This window comes from Syngnathoides biaculeatus, chromosome 6, assembly GCF_019802595.1.
Source record: "Syngnathoides biaculeatus isolate LvHL_M chromosome 6, ASM1980259v1, whole genome shotgun sequence".
Taxonomy (NCBI): Eukaryota; Metazoa; Chordata; class Actinopteri; order Syngnathiformes; family Syngnathidae; genus Syngnathoides; species Syngnathoides biaculeatus.
In genome coordinates, this window is record NC_084645.1 from 9,098,900 (window position 1) to 9,113,578 (window position 14,679).

General features: G+C 42.1%; 1 protein-coding gene across 4 annotated transcripts in view; it reads right to left on the reverse strand.

Moving 5' to 3' along the window:
• Positions 1-14,679, reverse strand: part of spon1b (spondin 1b) — a 117,802-nt gene that overhangs the window by 4,311 nt on the left and 98,812 nt on the right. For all 4 annotated transcript variants that reach the window (XM_061822261.1, XM_061822259.1, XM_061822260.1 and 1 more), the window contains 4 exons: positions 12,681-12,821; positions 12,277-12,352; positions 10,834-11,016; positions 123-293 (listed from right to left, as the gene is read on the reverse strand). In XM_061822261.1, the coding sequence (XP_061678245.1) occupies positions 123-293; positions 10,834-11,016; positions 12,277-12,352; positions 12,681-12,821 (571 nt within the window). The remainder of the gene's footprint in view (positions 1-122; positions 294-10,833; positions 11,017-12,276; positions 12,353-12,680; positions 12,822-14,679) is intronic.

Here is a 14,679-nt window from a genome sequence, read left to right on the forward strand (position 1 = left end):
CATACTTTTGTCTTTCATATGCAGTCACAATAATAAGTGAAATGAAAATAAGAGGAACAGAGAATACCCAATTCTGTATGACCAAATGAGCACACATAGAGATAACGACATCTGCTACTCACAGCATTCCTCATTGATGACACACTTCTCTATCTCCTCTGTGTTGAGTTGGCAGAGCGATCCATCCTCTGGGTACTGTTTGATATAACGCTCTCTGGACCTGATTCCCATCCCACAGGAAATGCTGCAAGCCGACCAGCTTATCCACTCCGACATCATGCATGCCGATGGCTCTGCACATCAGGACAATCATATAAATGTTACAAATGTAAATTCCACATTTATTACCCCCTATTCTTATTTTTCAGTTAAGGAACTGAAAGATACCACATTGTTGTCTCGCTGAAGACCAAAATAAGTACATTTGGATGAGTTGTTGGCTTTGAGCAATGTGCCAGATTCCTGCCCAATGAAGTAATTTGTGTTCAGCTCTTCAATAGTGCATGTTAAAATTTGCTAATGCATATGTATGGACGGCATGCTGGCACAGGTGTAAAGTGTTGGCCTCACAGTTCTGAAGTCTTCAATCCTGGCCCCACCTTTGTGGAGTTTGCATGTTCTCTCTGTGCTTGTGTGGGTTTATCCGGGCACTCCGGTTTCCTCCCACATCCCCAAAACATGCAACATTAATTGGACACTAAATTGCGCCTAGGTGTGAATATTTTTTTTTGTTTCTATGTGCCCTCCGATGGGCTGGCAACTAGTTCAGGGTGTACCATGCCTCCTTCCCGTTGACAGCTGAGATAGGCAGCACCACTCCCGCGACCCTTGAAAATATTTTCATATTTTGCAGGATGTCTTGTTTTAAACCTTTTGATAGACACTTAAAAAGGAATGCCATGACATATGCTAATTAAAATGACATTGTACTAGTAACTATTAAATGTAAAGCACATACAGTAAAACAAACAAACAAACAAAATCTTACTTGACACCCATATACTGTCCCTTCACTTTTAGGAGAAAATGCAATACGCAGATCTTTGAGGTTCAAAGTTCATTTGCATGGGGATCTTTCGAGGAAATAAGCTGCTCAAACATATTCCATCACTATTAGCTAAATCTTAGACATGAGGGCAAGACTCAAAGCATTCAATCCCCAATGTGGAGAATATATTTGACATTTGTAATGCTCATCCCACCATGTTCCCTTGATCTGTCACACACAGCAACAACAGTCTTCGTGTTCATTTGGAGCTCAGTGGAATTTGTATTAGATAATTGCACGTTGGGTTCAACATGTCTTAATTTGAGAAATGTTTGTACTCCTGAGACCTCATTTGACTTGCAGACAACTATTACTTTCATCAATTATTTATTTAGCTGTCATTGGTCCACTCCTTTATTTATTTTTATTGAAAAGTGTCGAGCAATACAAGCTAAAAGAAAAAGAAGAAGATTGTGTCTTATGCCACAACATAGCAATCTTGTACTGTATGATTGTATTTAGCGGCATGGTGAGGCAATTGGTTGGATCATTGGCCTCACAGTTATGAGGAACGGGGTTCAATCCCAGCTCCACCTAAGTGGAGTTTGCATGTTCTCTCCTGGCCTGCGTGGGTTTTCTGCAGCCACTCCGGTTTCCTCCCATATCCGAAAAACATACATTGATTGGAGACTGTAAATTGCCCCTAGTGTTTGTGTGTGTGACTGTTGTTTGTCTCTATGTGCCCTGTGATTGGCTGGCAACCACTTCAGGTAGTACCCCGCGAGCCATAGCTGGGATAGGCCCAGGCACTCACATGACCTTTGTGAGGATAAGTGGTTCAGAAAACGGATGGATGATTGAATTTAGGCCCCCCACCATTAGTTTGTCGAATCAAGGTTCCACTCTACTGTGTGTACCGGTACTAATTGAGTAGATGCTGCCTCTCAATCCATTTCTTATTTCAAGATGCCACCGCAAAGTACATATCCTATGGTGTTTTCTTTAAAAAGATAATCCTCCTTGTGAAATACATTGCTGATAAAAAAAAAAAAATAGTTAATCCATCTTTTGTTATTCTGTCAAATAATTAAGGCAGTACCATTGTCAAGGTCTAATTATGCATTTTCTGACATTCTCATCATGAACAATCAACTTCCGGAATCAATCCTGTCACCTCCACGACACACGTTCACAGAGACAAAAACTGATTCCCACTGTACCATCTGTTTCTTCAAACTCTATTATAATCCCTCAAAACAAATGTGGCCCCAATTAAATTTCAAGATCAAACAATTCAGCCAAGATGTAAAGAAAACAATTAAAGTAGAAGCATTGTTATTCCACTCCATTCCTTTGTTTAGAACCAAAATAAACCAAAAGTCACGCATGTACCGTCTACCTGCCAATACAAGACACAGTAAATAACCAAGCTTTAGACAGCATATCAATTGACCCCTCCGTACAGGGCACTTAACAACGCCTCCTGAAGTGACGTCACGCCACGTGCGCCTACGCCAGACAAACAACTAGCAAAACTGGCGGCGCAGCAAGAAAAGGATAGAGCGAAACCGTCCGATTTACCGGCTGATTTCTCATTCGCATTCTTAGCTAACAGTGAAATATCGTTGAAAAGCAGACAGCAGGGCTTCAAGTATTTCAGCGAGGGGTATTTCAATGGTATTTACATGCATATCGACGGAGAAACCATTGATATTAGCGGGAGATCTTTCCAGAGTCAGAGGAAGACCGAGAAGCAACATAATATAATATATTATAACCCAAAGACGAATTCGTCATTAACAGTTTCCTATTTTCGTGTTACCTATCACACTCGTGTGCAGAATCTGTATGTGTATCTGTATAGCCGTTTGTGAACCGCCGTATGAAGGAAAAAAAGGCGAGGGTTGATTTACGAGTTGTTTCTCTCGTTCTCTTTGTGTAACGTCACGCGCTCCCCTCAATAATTTTTCTTGAATTAGTGCCGAACCTACGTAAGTCCCGACCGAGTACGACAATCACTACTTTAGTGTCCTCAAACATCCTTCTTTCAGTCTTGGTGTCTCGGTGCACGTCGAAGGCTTTTAGGACTAATAGTCCGGTTTAGCTTAGCTCACCACCAACAAAGCGACACGTTTGTGCAGTCAGATCATCGCAAAATATCGCTCAACACAGATCAAGTGTGTCAATCATTCACACGTAGCTATGTTATGCAAGTGAAGAACTGCTAATTCATTTATATGACACATGTATTGAAAATCAAAACTAGGGCCTACCTTCGTTCAAACACAGTCCGGTTTACTGTAGCCGGCAACAAAGCGACACGTTTGTGCAGTCAGATCATCGCAAAATATCGCTCAACACAGATCAAGTGTGACAATCATTCACACGTAGCTATATTATGCAAGCGAAGAACTGCTAATTCATTTATATGAGACATGTATTGAAAATCAAATATAGGGCTTACCTTTGTGCAAACATATCTTGTCCGGTTGATGGATTCAGTTGATGATGCGGTCTTCCACAAAGTTTGATCCATCAAAGACATTTTTCACACTCGGTCTTCTGTTCCAGTTGATTTTAGATGGATTCTGGTGATGATGCGGTCTTCCACAAAGATTGATCCATCAAAGACATTTTTCGTACTGGGTCTTCGGTTTTGGAAAGGGTACGAATTGAACTCCACCAACTAGCCTTTCAGGATACCTGTCGTCACTATTATAAAGTCCGTGACTACACCTCTTAACCATATCTATTGTTAAACAACCCAAATACGCGATAAAACGCTACCAAAAGCTATACTGGACCATACAACGTTGTCTGAGAAAACTGCGGGTCCCAAAAAAAGGGCGTGGTTTATGCAGATCTCTGGCCTCTGATTGGTCAGCAACACGGATGACGCAATTTCTACGGAGGGGTCAATTGAAGGCTTTTTAATGGGAAATTTAATCAATTGCAAATCTGACAGGATCAAACCAGAGAAAGTGTGGTTTCCTTGGATCTTGATGTACTAAAGTGGACAAGATAATATTTTTACTAAGTGAAAGCTTGTGTGGAAGATCTGTAGAGGCAAGGTGGGCTGAAATAAGAGTACTCGTATGTGCCAGCAGTTACTGAATTTGAGTCATTTACAGAATATTTGAATTTCTACACTTGAATAATTGCATTCCTAAACAAAATTTGAAAAACCTAATTTTAATTTGTATTGAAATATTTCATTTAAAAACTGAATCTGTATAGTGTAATTTGAAATTGCATTTCTAAGCTTGGATGAAGTACAATAAAGTTGTAAGGGAATATAAGCATTTTTTTTCCACAATGAAAATTTAAATGGTATATTTTCACATTCACTTTCGATTATTTCAGATTCAATTCGACAAATCTAATTTCAAATTAGCTGTGACAGACATCTGGGGACTGTTAGGAATAGCTATCGATCGGCGATACACAGATCTTGTCTTCGGCCAATCAGCACCTTTGTTTATTAATCACGTGACATAGGGACGAGTCAAATAGTCAAATTTTCTGACCAGCTGGAGTACTATAAGGGACTACAATTTCTTCATGTCTCCTCCCTTCAAGTCATTTGAAACAGTGCTGTCTGTATCGAGATGCCACCTTACTCTCAACTACTCCTCGGGGACAGTGAAGCCCAAGGCATAGAGTACAATGTTTGGATATACAGTGATGCCTTAGTTCTTGAACACAATCCGTTCCAGAAGGCTGATTGAAAACCAAAACGTTGGAAAACTGAAGCACGTTTTCCCATTACAATTAATGGAAAATGAAATAATACGTTCCAAGTCTAAAAAGCCTTTTTTAAGCGTTTTGTTTTAGCTTTTCCTGATAATAAACTGCTTAGTAGAAATACATGTGTAGTTTAAATACTTAATATAATTACATCCTTTAAGAAATATATTTATTTTTTGCTTAAAATGTATGTTTTAGCCTAGTAGACTATGCTAGGCCGGGAGTGCATTGCCGTATATGTAGCGACTCAGCCCCCAGCCTTGTAAACCTTCTTTTTATTAACAAGAGTGCAGCATAACTTTAAACAAGCAATAACGAAGGGGAAAAAAACAGACATTTTTTTTATTTGCACAGAAAGTATGTAACATTTAAAAAAAAATTGCAACTAGAGGTAGGGTTAATGGAACAAAAGAAAGAAGCAATGCAAAACAACCGATTCTGATGTCCTCGGTGGGGGTGACTCGCCCCTTTTTCACAAAGAACAAATCTAATGTTGTTTGTTTCTGCCGTCTCAGCACGATGCTCCTCCAGCAGATCCTCAACAACATCGGTGTCCATCTCCAAACCGAGACTTTGACCCATTGTCATGATTTCATGAATGATTTGACACACCTGTGGAGACCCCATGTCGCCACCAGCAGCTGTTGAAGGCCCTGCAACAACTGCAAGATCTTCGAAGTCACGCTCAGCAACACATTTGGGCCACAATTTCTTCCATGCAGAGTTCATGGTCCTATGTGTCCCCTGCCTCCATGCTTTGTCGATGATGGTGATGCAGTGGTAAATGTTGAAGTGATTTTTCCAAAAATCATGAAGGGTTAGCTGAGTGTCACTCGTCACCTCGAAGCATCTTTGGAACAAAAAATTTGTATAGAGCTTCTTGAAATTGGCCATGACTTGCTGGTCCATGGGCAGAATCAAGGGCGTGGTGTTAGGAGGAAGAAACTTGACTTTGATTAATTCAAATTCATCAGTTAAGTCGTCCTCCAAACCTGGAGGGTGGGCAGGCGCATTGTCCATAAGCAGAAGGCAAAGTAAGGGAAAGTTTTTCTCCTCCAAGTAGGCCTTCACAGTTGGGGCAAACACCTCATGCACCCACTCGGTGCAAAATTGCCAGGTCAGCCAAGCTTTGGAGTTGGACCTCCACATAACAGGCAATGTACGTGTCATAATGTTGTTCTGCTTGAAAGCAGGGGGATTCTAAGAATGGTACACTAGCAGCGGCTTGATCTTGCAATAACCACTACGATTACCACATAAAAAAAGCGTAAACTTGTCCTTCATAGGTTTGTGGCCTGGCATCGAATTTTCCTCCTGGGCGATGTAGGTCTTTCGTGACATTTTCTTCCAGAATAGCCCCGTTTCATCATAGTTGAAGACTTGCTGGGGAAGGGTAGTCCTCGGCCTTGACGAAATGGGCAAACTCAGGTTTGAACTTTTCCGCGGCGGCCTGGTCCGAACTTGCAGCCTCCCCATGGCAAATGACGGACTGTATCCCACTTCTTTTGCGGAAATTTTCAAACCATCCTCGACTTTCTTTGAATTCAAAGCCCTCAGGAACTTGACTGGGGTCTTTTCTTTTTAAATCTGTATACAGATTACTAGCTTTAATGCAGCCCTATGGGGGCACAAACCAGTGCAATCTGTAGGCCGGTCCCAAGCCCGGATAAATGCAGAGGGTTGCGTCAGGAAGGGCATCCGGCGTAAAAACTGTGCCAAACAAATATGAGCGTTCATCTAAAGAATCCCATACCGGATCGGTCGTGGCCCGGGTTAACAACGCCCGCCCCCGGCACTGCTAACCTGCAGGGCGTCGGTGGAAATTCAGCTACTGTGGGTCGAAGACAAAGAAGAGGAGGAAACCGGATCCAGCGTCAGAAGAAAAAGAGGAATGCACAGAGCCTACAACTGAGTGTAGGGACTTTGAATGTTGGGACTATGACAGGAAAAGCACAGGAGTTGGTTGACATGATGATTAGGAGAAAGGTTGATATTCTGTGCATCCAAGAGAGCAGGTGGAAAGGTAGTAAGGCTAGAAGTTTGGGAGCAGGGTTTAAATTATTCTACCACGGAGTAGATGGGAAGAGAAATGGAGTAGGGGTTATTTTAAAGGAAGCGCTGGCTAAGAATGTCTTGGAGGTGAAAAGAGTATCAGATCGAGTGATGAGACTAAAATTTGAAATTGAGGGTGTTATGTATAATGTGGTTAGCGGCTATGCACCACAGGTAGGATGTGACCTAGAGTTGAAAGAGAAATTCTGGAAGGAACTAGATGAAGTAGTTCTGAGCATCCCAGACAGCGAGAGAGTTGTGATTGGTGCAGATTGTAATGGACATATTGGTAAAGGAAACAGGGGCGATGAAGAAGTGATGGGTAAGTACGGCATCCATGAAAGGAACTTTGAAGGGCAGATGGTGGTGGACTTTGCAAAAAGGATGGAGATGGCTGTAGTGAACACTTATTTCCAGAAGAGGGAGGAACATATAGTGACCTACAAGAGCGGAGGTACAACCACGCAGGTAGATTATATTTTGTGCAGACGATGTAATCTGAAGGAGGTTACTGACTGTAAAGTAGTGGTAGGGGGGAGAGTGTAGCTCGACAGCATAGGATGGTAGTATGTAGGATGATTCTGGTGGTGGGTAGGAAGATTAAGAAGACAAAGGTAGAGCAGAGAACCATGTGGTGGAAGCTGAGAAAGGAAGAATGTTGTGCGGCCTTCCGGAAAGAGGTGAGACAGGCTCTCGATGGACAACCGAAGCTCCCGGAAGACTGGACGACGACAGCCAAGGTGATCAGAGAGACAGGCAGGAGAGTACTTGGTGTGTCATCTGGTAAGAAAGGGGAGAAGGAGACTTGGTGGTGGAACCCCAAAATACAGGGAGTCATACAAGGAAAGAGATTAGCGAAGAAGAAGTGGGATACTGAGAGGACTGAGGAGAGGCGAAAGGAGTACATCGAGATGCGACATAGGGCAAAGGTAGAGGTGGCAAAGGCTAAACAAGAGGCATATGAAGACATGTACACCAGGTTGGACACGAAAGAAGGAGAAAAGGATCTCTACAGGTTGGCCAGACAGAGGGATAGAGATGGGAAGGATGTGCAGCAGGTAAGGGTGATTAAGGATAGATATGGAAATGTGTTGACTGGTGCGGTAGTAGTGTACTAAATAGATGGAAAGAATACTTTGAGAAGTTGATGAATGAAGAAAATGAGAGAGAAGGAAGAGTTGAAGAGGCAAGAGTGAAGGACCAGGAAGTGGAAATGATTACTAAGGGGGAAGTCAGAAAGGCACTACAAAGGATGAAAAATGGAAAGGCAGTTGGTCCTGATGACATACCGGTAGAGGTATGGAAGCAATTTGGAGAGATGGCTGTGGAGTTTTTGACCAACTTATTCAACAGAATACTAGCGGGCGAAAAGATGCCTGAAGAATGGAGGAAAAGTGTTCTAGTTCCCATTTTTAAGAACAAAGGGGATGTTCAGAGCTGTGGGAACTATAGAGGAATAAAGTTGATGAGCCACACAATGAAGTTATGGGAAAGAGTAGTGGAGGCTAGACTCAGGACAGAAGTAAGTATCTGCGAGCAACAGTATGGTTTCATGCCTAGAAAGAGTACCACAGATGCATTATTTGCCTTGAGGATGCTCGTGGAAAAGTACAGAGAAGGTCAGAAGGAGCTACATTGTGTCTTTGTGGATCTAGAGAAAGCCTATGACAGAGTACCAAGAGAGGAACTGTGGTACTGCATGCGTAAGTCTGGTGTGGCAGAGAAGTATGTTAAAATAGTACAGGACATGTATGATGGTAGCAGAACAATGGTGAGGTGTGCCTTAGGTGTGACAGAGGAATTTAAGGTGGAGGTGGGACTGCATCAGGGATCAGCTCTGAGCCCCTTCCTGTTTGCAGTGGTAATGGATAGGCTGACAGATGAGGTTAGACTGGAATCCCCTTGGACCATGATGTTCGCAGATGATATTGTCATATGCAGTGAAAGCAGGGAGCATGCAGAGGAACAATTGGAAAGATGGAGACATGCACTGGAAAGGAGAGGAATGAAAATTAGCCGAAGTAAAACAGAATATATGTGCGTGAATGAGAAAAGTAGAGGGGGAAGAGTGAGGCTACAGGGAGAAGAGATAGCGAGGGTGGACGACTTCAAATACTTGGGGTCAACAATACAGAGCAATGGAGAGTGTGGTCAGGAAGTGAAGAAATGGGTCCAAGCAGGTTGGAACAGCTGGCGAAAGGTGTCTGGTGTGTTATGTGACAGAAGAGTGTCTGCTAGGATGAAGGGCAAAGTTTACAAAACAGTGGTGAGGCCGGCCATGATGTACGGATTAGACACGGTGGCACTGAAGAAACAACAGGAAGCTGAACTGGAGGTGGCAGAAATGAAGATGTTGAGGTTCTCGCTCGGAGTGACCAGGTTGGATAGGATTAGAAATGAGCTCATTCGAGGGACGGCCAAAGCTGGATGTTTTGGAGACAAGATTCGAGAGAGCAGACTTCGATGGTTTGGACATGTTCAGAGGCGAGAGAGTGAGTATATTGGTAGAAGGATGCTGAGGATGGCGCTCCCAGGCAAAAGAGCGAGAGGAAGACCAAAGAGAAGGTTTATGGATGTGGTGAGGGAAGACATGAGGGCAGTTGGGGTTAGAGAGGAAGATGCAGGAGATAGGCTAAGATGGCAAAAGATGACACGCTGTGGCGACCCCTAACGGGACAAGCCGAAAGGAAAAGAAGAAGATACAGATTACTAGCTTTGGCGCAAATCGCTTCCTCGCCAATACTATCCCCAGTTAACTGCTCCTCGATCACAAAAATAAGAAGCAACTTTTCAACTTCCTCCAAGATCTGTGGCCTCTGCTTGGTCAACACGGTTGCTCCTTTAGCAACATCACTTGCTTTGAGGGCATCCTTTTGTTTCAGGATGGTGCTGATCGTCAATAGACATTCAGTTCATAGGGAACCACTGGATTTGATAACATTCACACAGGGGGCTGACATCATTTCTGTTGGCAACTTCTTCCATTTTTTTGCAGCATAATAGCTAAAGCACCTTTTTAGCTCTTTCTGACTATGTGATGCATTCCACAAAGGTTAAGGAAAACCAATATAAAGGTTAAAATATTGTAGCTGGTCAGAAGATTTCTGTCATGTGCATGCCATTCCCTGTCTTGCCGTACCGGTCCCTGATGCGGCGGGCACCTGCCGCCATCAGCGGAGGCGCACACCTGCGCCTCGTCTCTAGTAATTACGTCCCAGTTATTTCTAACCACACATACGGTCTGGCCTTTGCCAGATTGCCGCTTCATGCCTCGTTCCTGCACTCTTGTGATTCCATTCCTGATCTCCCTTGTACCGTCCCCTACCTGCCCATTGACCTGCCTCCTACGCCTGTTGTTCTTGTTACTGCTACTCCCGTTGACTGCCTGGCTGATCCCCGACACTGGACTGAATAAATACATTTCCCGAACTGCTTCTACGTCTCCCGAGTCATGCATTTGGGTCCAAACCCGTGTTCTGGTCGTGACAATTTCACTCTCCGGAGAATCCCTGTGTCATGTAATAAAAAAACGAAGGCACTGATTGGCCGAAGAAGAAATCACTGTATCACCAAACCATTGCAATTCCTTACAGTCTCAGAGTTTCTGACAGCAATTTTGAAATTGAATTTGACAAACTGAACCTGAAATTATCAAACTTCATGTGAAAATATAACATTTGAACATTCATTGTGGATAAAAAAAAATCGGATGCACTTTCAAATTGACTGGATTTCAGTTCTAAACCAATAATTTCACTTTCAAATTATACTATTCAATTTTTTTTTCAAACACAATGTTTCAAACTAAACATTACAAATAAAAATTCTGTTGTTCAAATTCACTTTTGAAAGCAATGATTTAAATTCAGTCCATGCTAGCACATATTTCAGCCAATACAAGGTATCCAAATGTGGGCATTCACCAACTGTATGACTTAAATTACTACTTGCGGTGAATACTTCGATCAAATAAAATTTTAGTGAGTTTTTATTTTCTGTACTAGTACTTAAATGGAGAACTTTGCCACTTCTGTCAGAGTACTCACGCTGCATACTGCATCCGGGGCCCATACAAGGCTGGAAATCTTGAGTGTGGGGACACGGAACACTGAGGTCTAGCTGGGCCTTAAGCATCCTCTGCCTCATCCTTCTTCCTTTTTCACATGATGCACTGCTGCACGACGACCAGGGAGACCAACCAGAGTAGATACAAGTCTCAGGTGTATCATCTAGGACAAAACATATGGAGATCAAACGTTACAAGTAAACTGTGTTGGTTTTGCTGTTAGCACAGTGATCTGTCCCTTCTAGAAATCCAACTAAGTGCTTGTGTAAATTTGTGAATGTACATGTCAAACTTTCAATTATATAAAGGTAATGTCAAAGACGGAATGTGTATGGTATTCTCTCTGCGGCAAGAACACTGCATGGATTGACTCTGCTAAGGCCATTTCGGTATCTTGGGGATAAGGTCTTGCATCCATAAGTTCAAGTACAATCGATGCTTTTGCTGTCTTTATTGCTGTTTGCTTTTTGCTTCACATTCTGGACTAACAGTATCAGCTAGCCTCATCACAACATAGAGCAAAAAGTTATGAGGGGTTAAAATGTTCTAATCATTAATTACTTTTCCAATACAAGTCTGTAATGTCTAATTTTTTTCGTCATAACAAACATATACTTTGCAAATCCAAAAGTAATGAAATTGGACTCGCCGAAAAAATATTTGCCAATGACACTACTGCACACCGTATCTGTAACTATCTTCAGTCAAAGCACATAAAAATGTAAGCAATGAGTGCTGGATCAGATTGTTTTTATTTATAGATTTTGCATTTCTGATAAACATAGCATTGAGAAAAACAATACGCTCTTTGGCATTGAACTTTGTTATTACCGACATTGTGTAGTATATTTTATACTGGAGCAGTATTTTCAGGAGTGTTTGTGCAGTGAGGTAAATGTTTTATTTCCACGATGAATCATGTTGACTATTTATGGTCCGAGTAGTTTAGCCAGGAGCGTCTGGTCAGTAGGGGGCGCAAGGGTCCAGCCCCACTTGTGCTGACTCACATTGAAAAAAGGGAATGAAAGAAAGAAAATGACAAATAAGATCCTAATACAAAAAATATTACAAAGTACATCTATATAATTTTTTAGATGAGTAGGATAAATAGTATACACTTAGTTATGGCTAAAATTGTTATCATAGTTTCATTTTATGATACCACTTTTGGTTTAGTGCTCATACTTTGTTAAATCGTAACGTCGGGTGGGGTCGTGTACAATAAAAAAGATACTGTTGAGGTTGGGCGTCGGAATCCAGTCCTCTCATTAATTAATATTAAATGAAGTTACCGTTAGAACCTCCACGCCAACGAATGGAAGCCGAGTCAGCCTCAGTCGTTTCCGGCCATATTCTTGTTCTGACCCGCCCGTTAGGTCTCATCCCCTCCACCGTGTTGTATTGTGTGTTAATAGTACGTCACCTTTCTCAGTTTCCTCCTGACCAATGTCTGATACAATGTCATCAATGCCGTCTGGGACCACATTACACTGCTCACCCTGTGGCAAAGCAAAAAGGGAAAATGGGATTAAATATGAATAATACCTCCAGATATTCATCACATGTCCAAAGCCAAATTACATGACTTTGTTTTCAAATGGCGCATACAAATGAAAACACAGGATTCTGTGTAAAGGCAACTAATCTAATTGCATTAATCTCATGACTGTTTGCAAATAAAAAGTTTACAGAATCTTCGGATGCACATGGCTGTTACTGGTCTTTCTGACTAATAACTCAAGTTTATCAATATCTGATGATTGGCTTGAATATAACAGGGAAAAAAAAGGCAATTACATCAAAGTTATGACAGAGACAAAGGTTTACCTTCCTGGCGATACGCTCCACCACTACCCTGGCCATGGGGGTAATTGCCCCGCCCTCTGGGTCATAGAAAGGGCTCTGAGGGTGATCCAAACTAGTTAAAGGTCGAATTTTCTCCTGGGGGATAATGGGCGTGTTTGGTGACTAAAAAGAAAAACACAATGAAAAGGTGGTCACCCATCCCTAAGAACCTGTTCAACAAAGGATATTTTTGTCTTCAATTGATACGTCCAAATGAACCTGTTTGATAAGTGTATTATAATTTCACACTGGTAGGGAAAGCAACTAACTACTTGTGTAGTGTTATAAATGAAGTTTTGTTGAAGGTTAAAACAAGGTAATTTAAAAAAGGAATAAAAGAAAAGTTGATAGTCAGCCTGAATATACTTTTTTTTAACCAAGGTTGGTGGAAAACAACTGGGCAGAACAAGTTGCCTTAATTTATTGCCACACCATGTCAAATTGACTTCGGAAGAGAATACAGAAGCACGTTCAAAAGCTACTGATAGGGAAAAAAAATGCTGGAAAAAAACTACGGTACTTTAAAATAGCAATTCAAAACATACAGTATATACCCAGGGTTCACATTGCCCATTCGCCATCTAGCCACTGGCTAAATAAAACAGGACGTGGCGAAGCCAGTATTGTCTATGTTCACCTCAATGGCCAATCAAAATCGCTTGGGTCAAAAGCCAATCATATACTGTACTGTAATTTACAGTGAGAGCACTCATTCTTTGGGTTGTGAACAGTGTTAATGGTTTAGTCTTCCCCCGCACTTCATGAAATCCTTCACTTTGCATTCCAGCTCCATCTGCTGGCTTAGCAGTCAGGCTCACTGCCTTTCCCAGCTGCAGGGAGCGGCACAGCGGGGAAGAGAAGACATGACTCAGTGCCAAATGGAAGCATGCGTAGTTTTTTCCACGACATACATTGGAAGTGTCGATGCTAGTGTGTCCGGCTATTCAAATAAGTGTGTCGATTTAGCACTTCTACTGTAATTTATGAGAGCAATAATCAACATTTAATATCAATCCATCTAGCTATTTTCCAAGCCGCTTGTCCTCACAAGGATCGCGGTAGTCCTGGACCCTATCCCGGCTGTCATCGAGCATGACGCGGGGTACACCCTGGACTGGTTGCCAGCCAATCGCAGGGCACATGGACACAGACAACAGTCGCACGCACAATCACACCTGGGGGCAATTTAGAGTCTCCAATTAATGTTGCATGTTTTGGGATGTGCGAGGAAACCGGAGTTCCTGGAGAAAACCCACGCAGGCACAGGGAGAACATGTAAACTCCACACAGGCGGGGCTGGGATTTGAACCCCGGTCCTAAGAACTGTGAAGCCAACTCTCTACAGCTGTGCCACTGCATTTAATATACTGTAGTTTACCATTTCATCCAGTTTTATACTCACCTTGGTGATGAAAACCATCACTCATGTGAATCTTGACTTTATCTCGATACTCAGCTGTGCTACTGTTACTAACAAGCATCATAATACAGTATTAGATTATTATGATGGATGAAGTCAAATCAATGGGTCAATATTCAACTGTGACTGAAGGTTTTCTTTTTACAATTAACTAGTAACTTTTTTTTCCACGACAATTCAACATATTATTGAGACCTGGCCTATAGGAAAGAAAGACAAAGCTTCAACATTTTGTTTCCTCAGTTTCCAAATGTTTATGTTGTTAAAAAAAAAAAAAAGATATAACAGTGGTAAACATGATGCTGTCCTAGCTTTTTTGGAACATGTTGCAGCCATAAAAGTCCAAGATAATTATTTGTTCTAAACAACTTAATTTATCATCCATCCATCCATCCATCCATTTCCTAAGCTGCTTATCCTTACGAGGGTTGTGGGCGTGCTGGAGCCAATCCCAGTTCTTATCGGGCAAGAGGCAGGGTACACCCTGAAGTGGTTGCCAGCAGCTAGGGGCAATTTAGCGTCTCCAATGAATGCATGTTTTTGGGACGTGGAAGGAAACCA